Source organism: Anopheles marshallii, chromosome X (genome assembly GCF_943734725.1).
Source record: "Anopheles marshallii chromosome X, idAnoMarsDA_429_01, whole genome shotgun sequence".
NCBI lineage: Eukaryota > Metazoa > Arthropoda > Insecta > Diptera > Culicidae > Anopheles > Anopheles marshallii.
In genome coordinates, this window is record NC_071325.1 from 17678540 (window position 1) to 17698269 (window position 19730).

General features: G+C 42.2%; 1 protein-coding gene across 1 annotated transcript; it reads right to left on the reverse strand.

The window, feature by feature from the left end:
• Positions 1 to 5687: 5687 nt before the first annotated feature.
• LOC128711047 (uncharacterized) lies at positions 5688 to 8178 on the reverse strand. Its single transcript, XM_053805917.1, has 2 exons — positions 6315 to 8178; positions 5688 to 5692 (listed from the first exon to the last, which is right to left on the reverse strand). The coding sequence occupies exons 1-2, from the start codon at positions 8176 to 8178 to the stop codon at positions 5688 to 5690; spliced, it is 1869 nt and encodes a 622-aa protein (XP_053661892.1).
• Between the last annotated feature and the right edge of the window lie 11552 nt (positions 8179 to 19730).

Below are 19730 nucleotides of genomic sequence, written 5' to 3' on the forward strand. Positions count from 1 at the left end.
GAGGATCGGCAAGCACAGCGTTTCTTGTGGCGGAATGATCCGTCAGCCGAGTTGGATACGTATGTGGTAGACGTCGTTACGTTTGGTTCTGCTTGTTCACCAGCAACAGCTCAGTATGTGAAGAACAGGAACGCCAGGGAGCATGCGACACGATTTCCAAGAGCGGCGGAGGGAATACTGCAGAGTACATATGTGGACGATTTCATTGATAGTTTTGAAACTGTGGAAGAAGCATGTCAAACATCGGTGCAGGTGAGAGAGATATTTCGAAACGGTGGTTTTGAGCTGCGAAATTGGACCTCCAACAGTATGAAAGTAATAAACCACCTTGGGGAGGCTAGTGCCGACGATATTAAACGCCTATCTTCGGACGGTGAGGCGGAACGTGTGCTGGGTATGCGCTGGAATTCGGTTTCTGATGAACTGGGTTTCTGCACTCGGGCATGCACAGCTGCATCAGATTTGTTAAGGTCGCATAAAGTACCAACAAAACGGGACGTATTACGGTGTGTAATGTCTTTGTACGATCCTCTTGGATTGCTTGCGACGTTTGTGATCCACGGCAAAATATTAATACAGGATTTATGGCGATCGGGAACACAGTGGGATGAAGAGGTGAATGATTTCCAATTAAGAGATTGGCGCAGGTGGATTGATTTATTTCCGGTGATTGCGCAAATTCGGATTCCTCGCGCGTACTTTACAGATGCAACGAGGACCTTGTACGACAGCGGTGAGTGGCACGTGTTCGTTGATGCCAGTCAACACGCATATGCTTGTGCGTTATATCTGCGAATAATCGACGCTACGGGTGAACCGCAATGTACGCTTATTGGTGGGAAAGCGAAGGTCGCACCGCTGAAACCACTATCGATCCCTAAACTGGAACTACAAGCTTGCGTGTTGGGCGCACGAATGTTACAGTTTATACAAAACCACCATCCACTCGGAATTAGACGGCGTGTGCTTTGGACGGATAGCACGGTTGCGTTATCATGGATAAGAGCAGATCCGAGGAATTATAAACCCTTCGTAGCCCACAGAGTAGGCGAGATATTAGAAATCACATCTCCGGAGGAGTGGCGGTGGGTGCCAACCGATTGTAATCCGGCAGATGAAGCCACGAAATGGAAAGGAAGGCTGAATTGTGATTGGGACAGCATCTGGTTCCAGGGACCGAACTTTCTGCTTCAACCCGAGGACGAGTGGCCGACACAACGAGGCAATAACAGCGATACGGTAGAGGAACAGCGTCGAATATACCTTCACGTGGAGGAATCAAACAACGAGATTCTACCTCTAAAGTTGGAGCGATTCAGCAGATTTGAGAAGCTGCAAAGGACCGTCGGTTGGATTGGATCAGGTATGTGGACAATTTGGAACGGAAGATGCAAGGCAAACCGGAACAAGGTGGAGTTCTAAGGCAGGAAGAACTCGTTAAGGCGAACAATATTCTATGGCGACAAACACAACTGCAATATTATGCAGACGAAGTTCGTGCGTTACGTGTTGATGATGGTGACTCAAAATCGGGAAGACGGGTTACTAAACAGAGTCCAATCTACAAACTATCACCATTCATGGATGAAGACGGCGTGTTACTAATGCGAGGAAGAGTAGGAGCAGCGGTGGGAGTCTCCTATTGCACCAAGTATCCTGTGATACTGCCCAGAACCTCCAAGCTTGGCGAACTGATAGTTGAACGATACCATCGAATATATCGTCATGCGAACAAGGAAACGATAGTGAATGAAGTACGGCAACACTATCAGATACCGAAGCTGAGAATGTTGGTGAACAGAATCGCCAGGAACTGTGTGGTTTGCAAGATACGGCGGTCATTACCACAAGTTCCACCTATGGCACCATTACCAAAAGAAAGGTTAACACCGTTTATTAGACCGTTTAGTTTCACGGGACTGGACTATTTCGGACCAGTCAAGGTAAAACGAGGAAGGACAAACGAAAAGCGATGGGTGGCTTTGTTCACGTGTTTGACAATACGTGCCATTCATTTAGAGGTGGTGCACAATTTGTCAACCGAATCGTGTGTTATGGCTGTCAGACGATTCGTGGCTAGACGAGGAGCACCGGTGGAGATCTTTAGCGACAACGGAACGAACTTCTTGGGGGCAAGTCGGCAACTGCGGAAGGAAATCGAGGAGCGCAATGAAAATCTGGCTACGACTTTCACCAACGCGCACACTCGTTGGACTTTCAACCCACCAGGGGCTCCACACATGGGCGGCGTGTGGGAGCGCATGGTGCGGTCGGTAAAGGCGGCGATCAGCACGGTGATGGAGATAAATAATAAGCCCGATGACGAGACGTTCGAGACGGTTCTGTTGGATGCTGAAGCAATGGTCAACTCGCGACCATTAACGTACATTCCCGTGGATCCGGAGAACCAGGAAGCGCTCACTCCGAATCATTTTTTGCTAGGTAGCTCTTCGGGCGTGAAGCAACGACCAGCGTTGCCTACGTGTTATAGTTCTGGATTGAAGAACAATTATAGGTTAGCGCAACACATATTGGACGGTATGTGGAGGAGATGGCTCAAAGAGTATTTACCAGTGATTACTAGGCAGAGTAAATGGTTTGACAACGTTCGTGAGCTAAAGTTCGTGCGCAAACTTTCCATGTTGTGCATGTGCGCAAACCTTATGTATTTTGCCTATGCGCGCGTTTTCTCCTAGTGTAAGGTGGTTTCCTGGTTTTTCGGGTCTTGTAACCTAACGCTTGTTTATGTTCAGTTATGCCAAATGTTTTGAAGGTTGAGCTGTGCGGTAGGTTATGTTCTTGTGAGGCCTTGGTGTCACATTTTGGGTTCGGGTTTGGTTCTTCTATTCGCCTAATTGGTATGCATGTTTATGTTTAACATATGTTAGCCGATATGCTATAACCAGCAGATTGGTTATGGATAGAACCGACCGTCCGTGGTTTGATTATTGTTGTGCATGTAGTTTAAGAAAATTTGAAAATTTGTTGGGAGTTAAGCCGAGGGTGTTTATGTATAGTCCAGTAAATTTTTGGTTGGATTTGATTCCACAGGCGGCTGGGAAGGGAAGTTCTGGGAAGTTTAAGAATTTTGGGAAGATGAAATCCGGCAAGGTTGAAAAAAGCTATATTAGCTGGTTATATTAGGGAGACTGAACGAAGATCTTTTTCGATACAACGAAGTGCTGAATTTTTTAGGTGTTGTGTGGTGGGAGAAAAGAAGTTGTCCACTTTCGCATAATAACGAGTTGATGGGGCTAGTAATGAAAGCTCCTGAAGGAATATTTAGAGGCTGTGTGGTTTGTAGGAGCTAGAAGCTTGTTGAAACTTTCTTCTTCTAGTGAAAAAAATTTCAGTACCGTATAAGATTGTTTGTAATAATCAACAGTTTAGTAAACGGAAGAGTATAGGTTTGGAAGCTCTAAATTGTCCTCATCCTAGTGTTTTGAATAATTTTGAATTTAAACTGTTTTAGTAGTTCTTTAATATTTTTAAAATGCAAATGGAAAGATAGAAAAGAATCAAAAGTAATTCCTTGGGTTTTGGCTTTTTTCCGGTTCTTGGTATTATTGTTGTGAGAATTTCACACGCAAACACTAGCTGTGATACGGAATTTTATATATTTTCTGCTTCACCAAAAAGACTGTGTGTCTCGGGCGCCGTTCTGTTTGCTACTGTTTATTCACTTGTCAAAGAGTTCAAATTACATTGCTCGGTATCGATTGTCCAAGGTGTCTAGTTCAGTTCTTAGTTTGAATTGTTTCATGAAACTTTTCTTCCTTCAATTATTGTAGATTATTCCCTTTCATTTTACACATTCCCGGCCACCAAAGAAGGAACTTCTTTATATTCTTAAAATCTAATTTTGTAAGTGTCGTGTTGCACCTACCTAGCACTCTTCGTCGGACAAAGTATTAGGATCAGGCAAAATTGCAATTCTAGCTGCCGCTCAAACGATTTCCTTTCCTGCACCTGTACGTAGTGTTACGACCCTAACTACACCGTCCTTTCCTGGTGGTAGGTGGTACCTGGCCATAAGGTAGGTGGTACATTATCTTCCTTGATGACTACCAATTGTCCTTCCTTTAGCTGAACCGGTTGAACCATTAAGTGTTTCGCGCGGGCCTGTTACTGTTGCAGGTATTCCGGATACCAACGCGACCAAATAGATTGGAAGTGTTTCTCTACCAAATCAAACTCCTTCAGTCTATTTGATGATACCTGCCTTCTATCAATTTGAGGAAGTGATGTCATATTTGATCCTACTAAAAAATGACCTGGGGTGAGTGGTTCCGTATCTGATGGGTCACTTGATAGTGGAACCAATGGTCGAGAATTTAAACACTGTTCGACCTGACTTAAAAGTGTGACCATACCTTCCTGAGTAAGGCTCGTGCCTCCTAACGTGCGAATAATGTGTTGTTTCGCTGATCGTACCGCAGCCTCCCACAGCCCGCCAAAGTGTGGTGCCCGAGGTGGAATAAATTTCCACTGAATTTCATCGTTGACACACCAGTTGAAGATCGCGTTGCGCTCGCGATCACTGCACTTAAGCATCTCATAGATACGATGAAGCTCGTGTGCAGCTCCCTTAAATGTGGTGGCGTTATCCGAATGGAGTTCTACGATTTTACCTCTGCGAGACACAAAACGCCTAAGTGCAGCCAGGAAAGCAGCAGTGGTGAGATCACTCACGAGTTCGATGTGGACCGCCCTGGTTGCAAAGCACACGAAAATAGCGATGTATGCTTTTGTGGCACTCCGGTTGCGCACAGTTGATTTGAGGAAAACCGGCCCACAGTAGTCGATGCCACTCACCGCGAATGGCCTTGTTGGTGAAACCCTTGAAACAGGAAGATCAGCTACGGACTGTTTCACTAGTGTGGGTTTGGCCCTGAAGCATCTGTGACATCGATGGAAAACAGATTTCGTCAGATTGCGTCCACCGATTATCCAGAACCGTTGACGCACTATGGATAGCAATAGTTGCGGGCCCGCATGTAAATATTTCTGGTGGTAGGTTTCTGCCAACAATGAAGACAGTTGGTGTTTGGAGGCGAGTAGAATTGGATGTTTCGCAGAATCTGGGAGTTGTGCGTTCCGAAGCCGGCCACCAAACACGCATGATTCCCGCCTGGTCGATGAAGGGCGATAACCATTTCAGCCTCGAATTACGCGGCACATCCTTGCCGCTTGCGATATGATGACGATCCTCCGAAAAAGAATCCTTCTGGGCTAAACGACACAACTGCAGCTCAGATTCCTGTAACTCCTGGTGCTGAATTCGGTCGTGGTTGCCATTGCAGTAACTTGCGGTTGTATAATTCGTTCTTCTTCATTGGAGTCGATTTCTTCTACTTCAAGGCTCTTGGGCCAATCTTTGACCTTGCTGCTAAGCCAGACTGGTCCATGCCACCACCGTTGACAAAATAGTAATTTATCAGGTAGTGAACCGCGCGATACATCGTCTGCCGGATTGTCCACGCCAGGAACATGATTCCAGCAGATTTTGGTTTCTGCTTGAATTTGTGCCACTCTGTTGGCAACGAATGGCTTCCAGCGTCGTGGTGGAGATTTTAGCCAGTATAAAGCTGTCATTGAGTCACTCCAACCGTAAGCTTCGTATGTCCCATTGAGAGCTCGATTGACCTTTCGGAACAGTTGTATTGCCAATTTTACCGCACACAGCTCTAGCCTGGGGATCGAATTGGTGTTGGACAATGATACAACCTTTGATTTTGCTGCCAAAAGCTGCACCGCGATCCCTGCATGAGTTTCTGCCTTGATGTAACAACAAGCACCGTAGGCCAGTTGTGAAGTATCTGCGAACACGTGCAGCTGCACTCTAATTGCTCCTTTGAGTGATGCGAATCGAGGAATGCATATTTCACCAAGCAAGTGTAATTTGGAATGAAACGCCGTCCATTCCCTTTGGAGATGTGATGGTAGCTCACTATCCCAGTCCCAAGGCTTTCCGTTTGCCTTCAAGGACCATAATTGCTGCATAAAGAGCTTGACGATGAGGATGGTTGGGCTGAGCAAGCCTAGTGGGTCGAAGATTTTGGCGATGTAGGACAAAGTTAATCTTTTTGTCAATACTGTCGCAGGAGGAGGCAGGCCAATCCGGAACCTAAACATATCCACCGCTGGTTCCCAAACTAGTCCTAACGTTGATACAAATTGAAGATCTTGCCACTCATGCGTCGGGAGAACTGCCAAATCTTCTGATGGAATGCCAATTAAAGATTCTGGAACGTTGGATGCCCATTTTTTTAAGGAAAAGCCAGCTGACTTGAGCATCCCTGTGATCTGCCTACGCATCTCGATTGCATCCGAAATTTCTTCTGTACCCGTTAATAAGTCGTCTACGTAGAAGTCGTTCAGTACTGCGTTAACTGCTAACGGGTACTGTGTTTGATGATCATGAGCTATTTGCTTCAGTGTTCTAGTTGCCAGGAACGGAGCGGACGCAGTTCCGTATGTAATCGTTTGTAGCTGGTAAGTTTGAATGGGCTCTGTTGGGTCTTCTCTGTATCTTATGCGAAGGTACCGTTGGTCGCGATCATCGTGTAGAATTTGACGGTACATTTTTTCGACGTCCGCTGATAGGGCGATGGAATGTGACCGAAAACGTACAATAATCGAAAACAGGTCGTCTTGGATCACCGGTCCCACCAATAATTTGTCATTTAAGGAAAATCCTGAGGAAGTTTTACAGGATGCATCAAACACTACTCTGACCTTAGTGGTTGTGCTCGTCTCCTTTACTACCGCATGATGAGGCAAATAGTAATGCTCATAGGTATCATCGACCGGTTCGGTAAGTCGCTTCATGTGACCTAAACGCTCGTACTCCTTCATGAATTTGCTGTATTCTTCCTTCATCACATGATTCGATCTTAACCTTCGTTCCACCGCAAGGAGCCGACGATCAGCAATCGCCTTTGATTCTCCTAAAACGATACTGGGATTATTATTTTGTGGCAAACAGACAACATACCTGCCGGATGCCTCTCTGGTTGTGGTGGTCACGAAATGCTTCTCACAGGCATCCTCTTCCGCAGATAAGGCAGTATCATCGCCAATTGTCTCGGTATCCCAGAAACGCTCCATAACCGATTCCAATGAAGGCGTTTCATTGGCAGCCAGATGACACAACTGTGAACCATGCGAAGCACCCGATGACGTGTTTCCAGCGATGACCCAACCGAATGACGTCTCCACTAGCCATGGTTTTCCTCTGCCGAGCGAACGTTTTCTACCGGAATGAAGCTCCCAGTACGTATCTCCGCCAATGATGATGTCGATCTTGTCAGGAACAAAGAACGATGGGTCTGCTAGTGGCAATTCCGGAAGCTTCCACGACGATGTATCAATGGGCGACGTTGGGATTTCCATAAATGGAGAATCCAAGATGAGTAGCTCCAGCTGAGAAGCATGTGTAAGGTTTCGGGATTCCACAGTTGCAAAGATTGATCCCTTCATCAACTGTAATGAATTGCCGATGCCCAGGATCGATACGTGAACCTTGTTCCGAGGTATCCCCAGAAGCTTCCGAGCCAGCGAATCACAGATGAAATTTGACATAGAGCCCGAATCGAGGAGAGCCCTTGCCTCATGACGGTTTCCGTAGCCATCTAGGATGTACAACCGCACCGTTTCCAAAAACACCATTCCATGGTTGTTTTGCACTGCCATAGCGATTGTTGAGTTGAAAGTAGGAGTATGTAGCAGTGTATGGTGACGCTGGTGACAGGTACGACATGTATAGTCCGACTTGCAAGCTTTTGCCTGATGGGAATCACTCAAGCAATTCCAACACAGCTGCTTTGATGCTACCATTTCCCGACGCTGTTGTACGTCCTTTCCAGAGAACACTGGACAGTTTGGAAGAAGGTGACTATCTACGCACTTTAAAGGACACTTGTAATTTGGCGTAATGGGAGATGATCGCGAAGACGCTGCGTTGGCGATCGATCGACGCGGTGGTGATGAGCGCAAGGTGCCGGCCACCTTTCTCGAACCATCGACTATATCACTCGCGAAATTGTTAGTCGACTTTAAGATTTGAATCCGGTCTTGTACAAAATGTACCACGTCCATGTACTTGTCCGTCGTAAAGTGCACTGAATGTTTCTCCCATGCTAGAAATGTGGCACGATCCAACTTCATAAGTAGCATGTTTGATAACGGCGTGTCCCATGAATCCACCGGTTGATTTAGTTTCACAAAACCGCTCACATACCGCAAAAATTCGTTCACTAAAGTGGTCAGACTATCCACACTCTCCGATTGCACGCCAGGAAGATGATGTAGTTTTCGGTAATACTCACGAACGAGTGCACGCGGATTGTCATACTGTTTGAGAAGCGCTGACCACGTAACCGAATAATTGTCCGCCGTCAACGGTGTATGTTCGAAAGGAACCGCCGCGTTCCCTTTCAATGACGACAATAAATATTCGAGCTTCGCAATCGACGGAAGATCCGGCAAAGCATCAATCATCGCAATGAAGCGATCACGAAACGATAGCCATTTCGTCTGATCTCCGTCGAACGTTGGCAATTCGACCTTCGGAAGGCGGATGTGTGGAGCGTTTGGCCTACCAAAAGCAAGAGTTGAAGAAGCCAAATCAGTGGTCACGTTTAGAGCACCTTCCTCCCTCCGATGCTTTCGAAAGAAAGATCTTAGTTTTCTGCACCGCTCTTCGACGCTGATCCTTTCCAGGATACATGCCTCGATCCCCTCGTTACCATCGTCGAGTTCCTCCAACTTCGCCACCGCGGCGAAGTAATCTGCCTTGTGCTTATCCAGGTCTTCTAAGGCCTCCGGGATTTGATCGACGTCGTCTCCGGCAAATTGGGCTTGAAAGCGTTCGAGGGCACTAATATTTTCCACTGCAATCCTCCTCTTCTACTGAACGGCTTTGATTTTTTTGTCCATGGCACAGTTAATTTACACACTCACGAAACGAACAAGCGAAGCCGATAAAAAAAAAAACGAAACAAACGAAGCGACGCTAACAACAAAATTTGGGCGCAAATTTTGTATTGCGATGGCGCACTATCGTCGGCCGTTGCCCCTGATGCAGGGCTATGCGCGATGGCGGTAGAACGACGCGAACGATGATTTGCTAAATGCTCTTGATGCAGAGCGTTTGACCGAGCTCCTGATGCAGAGCGATGGAAGAGAAAAAACTCCGTGAATCACGAATCCGGTTCGAAGGACCAAAAAATGTGAGAATTTCACACGCAAACACTAGCTGTGATACGGAATTTTATATATTTTCTGCTTCACCAAAAAGACTGTGTGTCTCGGGCGCCGTTCTGTTTGCTACTGTTTATTCACTTGTCAAAGAGTTCAAATTACATTGCTCGGTATCGATTGTCCAAGGTGTCTAGTTCAGTTCTTAGTTTGAAATATTTCATGAAACTTTTCTTCCTTCAATTATTGTAGATTATTCCCTTTCATTTTACACAATTGTATTATTCTAAGTACAGGCAGTCCCGAGATACGCGGTACCTCTTATACGCGGATTCGGAGATAAGCGGTTTTTGGAAATTTGATAGCTCAGTTCGTTTATAGCACAAAATCTAAGCAAAAAAGTGTAAAATTGGTCTAAAATAGCTTCCTTTGTCATATAAAACATTTGTTTTTAGCTTATTTTAATTTATTCTGTGAAAAAGTAGCCTGTTTTGCTAATTAAATTAAGTGCAGAGAAGGAAATCAACTATCTAACTTTGAAGTATAAACGATTTTACTACCAGATTCAACTTACGCGGAAATTCGAGATACGCGAATTTTTCCCGAGTTATAGCGGTCCTTTATAATAACGTATCTCGGGGACTGTATGTTAGGGGAATATGTAAAATTTTACATTTATTTGTAGAGGCCTAGAACCTTGTCAGACTACACCACTCTTGTAGTTTATTTATCCCTAACTGGAGTTGGTTGTTGGACTCAAAACATGTGGCTGCCGAAGTTATGAGGACAATTTCATCTGCATATATCACAGGTTTAATCATGAGGGGAATCGAAAGGGATAAGGATTTTTTTATTCAACAACAACGACCAGGCCGTATTGCATATTACTAAAGGAAAAAGGATTGAATGCTAATTAAAAACGAGTGAGAGATAGGATGGCCCCCTGTGGGATCCATTTTCTAAGGTATATTTTTGTAATGAATAAAATCCAATAATGACTAGAATCATACACTAAGTCCATTTTTTGGTTTCCAGGCTTATCCGCTTACAACTCCCCATACAAATAGCAAGCCAAGTTAATTTCTCGGACGATTGTGGCTAATCGACTGTTTTACTTATGCTTTTTCACTGTTCTATTAATTTTGGATGTAAATGATACATTTTGCTTGGTAGCAACTATCCAGTCACGAATAGCTTTAAAAAATCAACCGTCCCCAACGGACTTTCTTTTTTATACTTTATTAATCATTATCATTTCTTCCAATTAAAGTACGAAATTTTGTGTAAATGTAAAACAATAAAATCAAAATAACGAATAATTTTAATCGCAAAGGGATATACCGTTGCAACTCAAATGGTCGGTGTAACATTTCTTACCCTTATGACAAAGTGGTACTATTTCTCATGACGTCTCACTCACTCCATTCTGCTGTCTCCCTGTTCTGGGTCTTGGGTTTTGTGACATGGGATCGCAGTTTGTGTTTACTTTCGGTGGTATAGGATGTACGTGCGATGGCAAGCGAGAAAATTGCGAAAATATCGGACAAATCCTTACAAAAAGTAAGTATATTTGTATAAAAGATCAAAGTTAGGTCAACTCCCTGCTTATTGCAATGCATTTTTCCAGTTTTACATCCTTTTCGTGAAAATCCGAAGCAGAACGCCGCGGCGCCATTATCGGATACACCGTGAACACAACACTGAAGACCATGTAAACATGACCGTGTAAACAGTGCTTTTTGTGTTTTAAAACGAAGTGATAATTAAATGTGAATGGGAAAAGATATTAATAAGTAATGAATGAATCATGTATTTGTTACTGTAATTATTCCGGTATCCGAAAAAATTTGTAACCATATGTAAACAAACACGCGCACACACGCAAATGCACGCCACGCCGCTCGATTCAATTTGGGCTTCTTTTCGAAGTGACGTCATTGACCAACGAGCCTAGAAGAAGCCGAGAAGAAGTCCAACGGTTTTCATTTCCGCTTGGTTTGGTTCCGCTTGCGTCGACTTCTACCAGACAAGTACGCCGCTGCAAGAATCGAATCCGAGTCTCTGATGCAGTTAGGAGTATACCGGCCTTCCTGCAGCAGTTGGGCTAGTCCATTGCACATAGTCAAGAAGGCAGATGGTACCTGGATCCCTGTGGCGACTATCGAGCTCTCAACGCGAACTCTGTTTCTAACCGATATCCGCTTCCGTTTCTGCAGGATTTCACCATGCAGTTACAGGGAAAAACCATTTTTTTCCATTTCAGAAGGCATACCATCAGATAGCCGTCCATCCAGACGGCGATAAATCTTCCTTGTTTATTGTTTAAATTCACGATTATGCCATTCGGTCTATGCAACGCTGTGAAAATGTTCCAATGGATTATCCACAAAGTTTTAGGTGGTTTGCACTTTGTATTTCCATACATCGATCACATCATCGTTGCATCGACGTCTCCGGAGGAACATCGTGAGTATTTAAGACAGCCGTTTGAACGCCTAGAACGACACCGGTTAACCATCAACGTAGTGAATTGTGAGTTTTTTCCTATTGGAGATTTCCTTCCTTGGATATCGCGTTACACCCGAAGGGATCCGTCCACTAGTACTGAAGGAAGGAAGCCATTAACAAATTTCCAAGATCAGACACTGTCATGGGTCTTAAGAAGACGTTTCAACCCTCATGTTTCAGAATCACAAGGACCGCTCTTGGAAATGATTCCAGGTAATAAACGACACGACAAAACGTCGCTTACCTGGACACCGGCAACAGGCACCGCTTTCGAGGAATGTAAACGTCAGCTCGCCCAGGCCGCTCTACAGGCGCATCCTGTTCGAACTGCGGAGTTGTCTTTGTGGTAAGACGCACGTTCCATATAAATATGGACCATAAACCGCTGGTTTACGTATTCAAACAGTCACTGGACAAGGCATCTCCAAGCCAAGCTCGTCACATCGACTTTATAGGCCAGTTTTCCACGGACATCCGTCACATGGAAACGAAGGAAAATGTTGCTGCTTACCTGTTGTTGCGCATCGAAACAGTCCAAAAAGCTTCTATCCGCGATTATGGCGAATTGACAGAAGATCAGTCCCGTGATCTTGAACTTGCTGACGTTCTAAGCGGTTAAATCAGAACGGTACATCAACACATACTATTTCCTGGTAGCACTAAGGCACTGTATTGCGATTATCCAATCAGTATTACTCTTTCTTATATCATGAAACCCCACCGTCAACAACTATTCATGCTGTTCACGACATGAGTCATTCAAGAGCCACGTCTAGACTGATGACGGAAAGTTTCCTCTGGATAAATATTTACCGAGATTCCAGAGACTTCATGCGAAATTGTTTGGCTTGCCAAGCAACCAAAGTACATAGTCACACGCACAGCTCCGCACTGGACATCATTGGACCGTTCCCGCTAGTGATGTGATAATCGAATCCTTACAGAGAATCGAATTTTAAAATCCGAATTCTACATGGGGTTCGAATCCCTGAATCCCAATACCACTCTTACCAACACTATTCCCGATCAGCAAGGGATTTAGTTATTGTTTAACCATCATCGATCGCTTCACCGGTCTGTAGCTATCCCGATAGCTGATGATCTGCCCTGTCTAGCGACTGGGTATCTCGTTTCGGCGTTCCTGAGTTCATCACAATGGACCAAGGATGCCAGTTCGCATCAGCATTATTCATCCAGCTCATGCAGGCTCATGGTACTAAGCATCAGCGAACAACGACCTACCATTCGCAGGCCACCGGTATGATCATCGTTGTCATCGTACCCTCAAGGCAGCTATCTACTGTAAGGATACCACACACTGGGTCGATAACCTGCCTTTAATCCTACTACGGTTGCGACCCTCGTTCAAAGACGACATAAAGGTATCACCAGCAGAACTCGTTTATGGGAGCACGCTCCGGATTCCTGCAGAGTTCTTCCACAACATCCCAATTACGAATTGGCCGAGCACCACTGAATACACACAATCTTTAAGGGAGGCGATGTACAACATTCGACCAACAGAGACTTCCTGGCACAACAAGAGAGCAACATTCGTACATTCGGACTTGCGGACATGTACGCACGTTTTCGTCCGCAATGACATGGTTCGACCAGTGCTCATTCCACCGTATCTGGGGCCGTATAAGGTATTAGGGTGAACTGACAAATCTTTCACAGTTTTAAACAATGGTAGGTCCAACAACAATGCTGTACAGTATGCAACATTAACAACGTTATGCGGTTGTGTAAAAGCTATAGAAATATCCGTCCACGAGAATATGCTCAGAACATCAATAAAATACATCGAGAGTGAACAGCACGGTACCATGACCAAACGTTCCACATCTACAAATTTAGTGCGATTTGTCTCAGAGTGTGTGAAATATATGGACCAGGCCTTGCAAGTTGATTGTATCTACACCGACCTGAAGGCTGCCTTCGATAGTATATCACACGATATACTTTTGCGAAAACTCCAAAGGCTAGGCTTCTCAGAATCAATCCTAGTATGGCTTATCTCTTATCTCCGCAACCGTACATACAGTGTAAAATTAGGAAACCATACCCAGCGTCCATTTGTAGGCACATTAGATGTTCCTCAGGACAGCAACCTGGACTTGGTGTTTTTATTGTCATCAACAACGTATGCTCTCTACTGCCCGATAGTTCATACTTACTTTATGCTGATGATATCACACTATTTATGCCTGTGTCGACGTTCGATGATTGTTCTAAGTTACAATTTGCTGTTAACGTGTTCAAAGATTGGTGCGTCCTCAACTTTTTGTCACTGTGTACAGAAAAGTGCTTCGTTATGTTCTTTACAAGAACGAGTTCTCCTGTGATGTGTGACTTTATAAACAGTGTATGTATGAGCAAACCATAACGCCATTATTTTGGATCACAATTTCTACCATTTACGTGCATTTACGATTTCATATTACTACAAAGCTTTCTATATTTTTCTCGCCAAAAGTACAAGGTTCTCTGGTAATATTCTATCTGATCTGATCTGAACCTTGTACTTTTGGCGAGAAAAATATAGAAAGCTTTGTAGTAATATGAAATCGTAAATGCACGTAAATGGTAGAAATTGTGATCCAAAATAATGGCGTTATGGTTTTCTCATACATACACTGTTTATAAAGTCACACATCATTGGAGTTTCGTAAAGTTCAATTGTATGTTTTAGGCGAGGAACAAAACACGGTTGATTTCTGTCGTGAACTTATACTTAATGAAGTTTTTTGCAATTTACCATATATATCAATTTACCTGCATTCTTCGATCCAACAACATAAATTTCTATCGTTCGCTTGATTTTCACGTAGTAAGTTCGAAAAACCAATTTTAGGTCGGTTTTACGTGCGTTAAAGAAATGCAGAAATGGCCGAATTTCAGGCATGTTATGAACCTCTTCGGTCATCGCAAAGACACTTATGATCATTTCACATTTGCATTTACCCATTTACATCAGTATGAAACACACTCTGTCGGTATTCATATTCAGGCACAATTTGATAGTCAGTAGCAAGAGAAATAGAGAGATAGAGAAACAATTACACAAAGCTTTTTCTAATCGAATTTTTTCTCAAATAAATAAAGTTTTCCATATTAAAAACGATACCTCTTTCAGCACACACGAAATCACCAATACTGTTTTTGCAAGACTACGATGATGGTTTTCCAGGACAGAACCAATGTCGTACTACACCGAGAGATTGTGTTGGTTAAAACATTTTACCGTTAAAATATTTTGGAAACTTGAAATTATTACTACAACTGTACCACGGGAACATGGGAGTGTGGAACTTAACTATTAACAATAAAATTCTTATCAATAAACTATCTCTTGAAATTGTTGTGCCGATAAAGAAGAAGCATACAATAGAACACAATGAATGCTAGAAAAAAAAACTTTTAGCTTTTTTATACTCCTTTATAGATTCAATAATAGTTTCGACAAGGGAAGTCATTTTATCATCGTGAATTCTAGCCTAGAATAAATTGCGGAATAATATAAATAATATTCAGTTGGTCCGGTTTATTTGATTGTCCTACAAAGCTATATAGCACTAAAAACATTACCTGGTTTTTGTTAATCACCAGAGAGATATGCTTAAGTGAAATAAATAGTTTGATTTTTAATATTTAATGTCTTTCAGGCGCGAATGTGCGAATGTTCGAGCATTCATCCTACCAGGTTCTTTATATCTTGTGAACTAAATTCTTCTCAGACGTGGTCCAGGGCTTTAAACGTAACATCAGTTTTATCAGTCCTGGATTGAGTATCGCCTGCATATACTCGATTGGAAATAATATACGGGTTATGTGGAGGTCTTTTTGTGGTTAGATCAGATAGGAATTGATAATGATGTTTACCAAAGTTCATGTTCATGTTCATTTTAGTTCAACAAAAATGTATAAAAAGGTGAAAGCTGATGAAAAATTACAAATTTGAGATTACCATTTGCTTTAGAAAAGTGGTATGATTTTTCGATTTAAAATCTTTTCAGGCACCTTGTTAAAAGCAAACAAAGAAATGTCACAACGTTTATGATATAAATTTTTGCATTGCTCGAATAAAATATGAATTTCTAGTTCAAAGAAACACACGTGCTGAGGATTTAACTTTGAAATCAAATCAAATCAACACAACTTACAACCATGCACATGGATGTATACTAATGAAATAAAACTTTTGTACTCTGTGCACTTTAAAGGTGTAGGAGGACGTTGGTCTACTCTTGAAGAAACTTTTAAAATACAATTTTGATTCGAATTTTCATGGGAGCGCTTTTCATTCGTTTGTTCTTTCTCTAACCGTGACTTGTACAAGTGTTTGAGTTTTAAATATTTCAATTCTGAAAAATACATCGAATCGCGACTACATCGTTTCACTTGCGATTGCTTTGTTTGGTAGTTTTTTTTGCATTTTCGAACTGTAATCGATTGTTGGAAAAAATATTGGTGACAAGAGGGAAACGGTTTGAGCTGGAATACATTTACATAAATGCGTATGTAAATCATTGTGTTGCCGTGTGCAAATGCTTCCACATTGCGAGTAGTACCAGTAGCATTATTTTATTGATTTGTTACTTTTGCAATCATTCTGTCCATTATTTAACGTACGATGAGCTGCCAGTGGTAAATTGGTTGAATATTCAGATATTGAAAAAATAGTGAACATCCTGCTGGTTACACATATTTGGACACATGATTAAAAATTCACAGAGCTGTGATGGTTTTTGTTATAGAATTGTTAGAGGTAAGAAATTTTCACTATCATATATCAATAGTTGCTTGCAACTATGATCAACACAGTGACATTAAATATGATTCAAGTGTTACAGGTGCAGCTTTGCATGAAGTTCGATGTGAACGTGGGTAAGACGTGGACGTCCCGTGTGTGCCCAGCCTATCCGACAAGACGGCGATCAATGATTCATCAGGTGGATCTAGTGATAGGGTTTGGGGAGCGCATCCACGCTTCCGGTTAGTGTGACTCCGGTTCCGATTCCAGAAATAAAAGAACCGCCAGTTCCTCCCGGAAGCGTTTGGAATCGTACGGAACCGTCCGGAATCGTCCGGAACAGTTGGAACTGTCCGGAACGGTCGGAATCGTCCGGAACCATTGGAATCATTTGGATCTAATCGTCCGAAACCGTTGGAATCGTCTATAATCGTTGAAAGCACCGGAACCGTCCGTAACCATTGGAAACGTCGGAATTAGTGTTGGGCAATGAGCAGCTGAGGGCCTCACTCATTCTGCTCATCTGTGTGAGTGATTGAGCATTACTCTCTCTGTTAGATGAGGTACCTCTTTGAAGTTATATTTTTATGCCGAGAAAAGTCAAGATGTTCGCATTTATTAACGTTAGATAACAAAAGATTATTAGAACAAAGCTTCTAGCTAGCAAGTGATCGACAACCAACGCACGATTTGGTGTGGCTACTCGTAAACAAATGTAAGTAGATATGTAAGTAGACAAATGTGACCTGGTGTTAGTGCTCTGAGTAATACTCAAAAAAGAGGATTCACAACTGAGCCTCATCAAAAAGCCTCATCAAATCTCACGAAAGAGCCTCACAACTGAGCCTCAGAACGAATGAGGTGGTTTATGACACTACCTCACTCATTGAGCCAAAGAGGGCCATCTTTTTCTCAGCTCTCAAATGAGCCCCACAACTGAGCGTCACTAAAGCACAGGCAACTGACGACACCACCTCACACAATGAGCAAAATAAGGACCTCATTTCTCAGCTCATTCAATTGAGTATTTTGCTCAGCTCTGCTCATCAAAATGAGGTAGATGGTCACAACACTAGTCGGAATTATCGGAATCATTGGCTTCAGGCGGAATTGTCGGAATCATGGTCGATCTATACCGGCTGGGTACCCACAGATGCTCACGACTAAAATAAAAAAGTCATGTAAAAATAAAATAAAGGTTCCTGGCGTGGACTGATGGCACGGCACTGACTTGTATTGTATTGGTCAACTGATTTTTATGGACTATATCGTACTGATACGTACTACTATGGGCTTATTAGTACTTACTGCTAGGAAGAAAAGATTACGATCTCTAGTCACAAAAATACAATACTGTTAACTTGTACTATCACTTTAGTTGTTGATATCGAACTGATTTGCTTGATTATGTGTCTAGGTACATATATATTTACGAGTTTTCGTTCGAGACGAAGCGAAAAGGCAGGCAGTTTATTTTTGAAACTCGTTGCAGATTTACATTGTACTATTCTTACAGTATTAATTAGCATTAAAACAAAACTTAATGCTCCACACATTTGATATTCATAATTAAACGCCACTCACCAATACATCAGTAAATCTTCATAATTCCAACTAAAACAACTTCTCATAGAACAAAATAAGTGTTGTGCTTTTCTTTGTTTAATTTGGTATATCGTGACAGTTCTGTTAACAGTTTTTTTCAAACAAAAAAATTTTTTAGTTTATTTCCCGCTCAATGGAAAATTCTGAAAAAGTTGTCATAGACTTATGATAAAGCAACCTTTTTATAGATAAATACTTGTGTAATTAGTAGATTCGAAGACAACAGGAGTAACCCTGCTCCGAAACGATAAGATCGGTAAGCGCGAAGTATTTCGTTACGAACAGGGACATTCACGAAACAGCGATATAGAGAGAAGGATGGGCGTATGAGAGATCGGTGAATAAAATGCCGTTACACTTGGTGTAGATGAAAATTATGTAAAATATTTGCAATAAATAAAAGCGATATTTTTTATCATTTGAAAGAAAAGAGCTTCACTAGAAGTCAAATATAACCAAACCGGCTGAAAGTTGAAGCACAATCAAAACTGATTTAGAAACATAAATAGATAACTTCATTTTAGTCCCAGTATATCATTCGAATCAGATTAAGCATTAAAAAGATATTCGACTTTAAAGTTGTGGGCTACCCGGGTAGTCCGGTTGCCAGGAATAGGGGTATTGAGAAAAATAATCTAAATACAGTAATTAAACAATTAAAAAATACAAAACATACATTTCTAGGAAAAATACCGTGAATTTCACATATATTCCAAATTTTAAATAGCTACGATACGTATAAAAAAGTTATAAGCGAATAAAAACGCCTGGGCTACCCGGGTAGCCGGTTGCCAGGAATAGGGTTAAAACTTCAAAGGTCGAACGAAAAATAAATGTTTTCAAACACATACCACCGATTTTATATGAAATCAACTTAAAAGTAAACAATCACATTTCGGACAGATAAACGACTGCCCAAAGCAAATCGGAATCGTGCATGCTCGATTCCGATTTTGGGATTGTCGTTTATGTCTCAAATACGAAATAGCAGATAGACGACAAAACCGCTCGGCAGAATCGGTCTAATCAGGTCTAATAACCCTACTACTTAATTTAGATTTTTAATTTATATGTTTTTTTTTATGCTGAATCATCAGCATTAATTTAATAAAGAGACATATCATTAAATTTTGTCAGATAAAATGCAGTATTCTATTTAGGTTTAAAATATGAAAAGTAGAATTGTATTAGGTTCGTAAATAAGTTGCGCCTGATTTTTCATAATTTTTTTTCACATGTTTCATTTGTATTTTTAAAAACTGGAACAATTAAACTATTACCCATTATTCTGTATTACTTTGTTCCACCATTCCGGTAAATCACGGATTCCTTTTCGAAAAATTAATACGTCCTTGGACCCAATCCAAGTATCCAACCAGCTCTGTGTCTGTGTACGACGAGAACTGCTGGCCAGCCAACCCATGTGCCATGGATAGGTATAGATGAAAACCCAATGGTTCCATGTCCGGTGAGTACGGCAGGTGCGGTAGAACAATCCATTTAAGGGTATTGAGGTAGTTTTTACGGGCTGTGCAACATGTGGCCGAATGTTGTCATGCAGCAGAATCACTTTGTCGTGCATCGATGTTTATTGTAGTCATTTTTCACGCAATACTCGGCTTAAACGCATTAATTGTGTTCGCTAGCGTTCGCTGATGAT

What these genes read in the sequence shown, in the direction of transcription:
- LOC128711047 (XM_053805917.1), bottom strand. Translation starts at nt 8,178, where the DNA reads ATGCTACTTATGAAGTTGGATCGTGCCACATTTCTAGCATGGGAGAAA.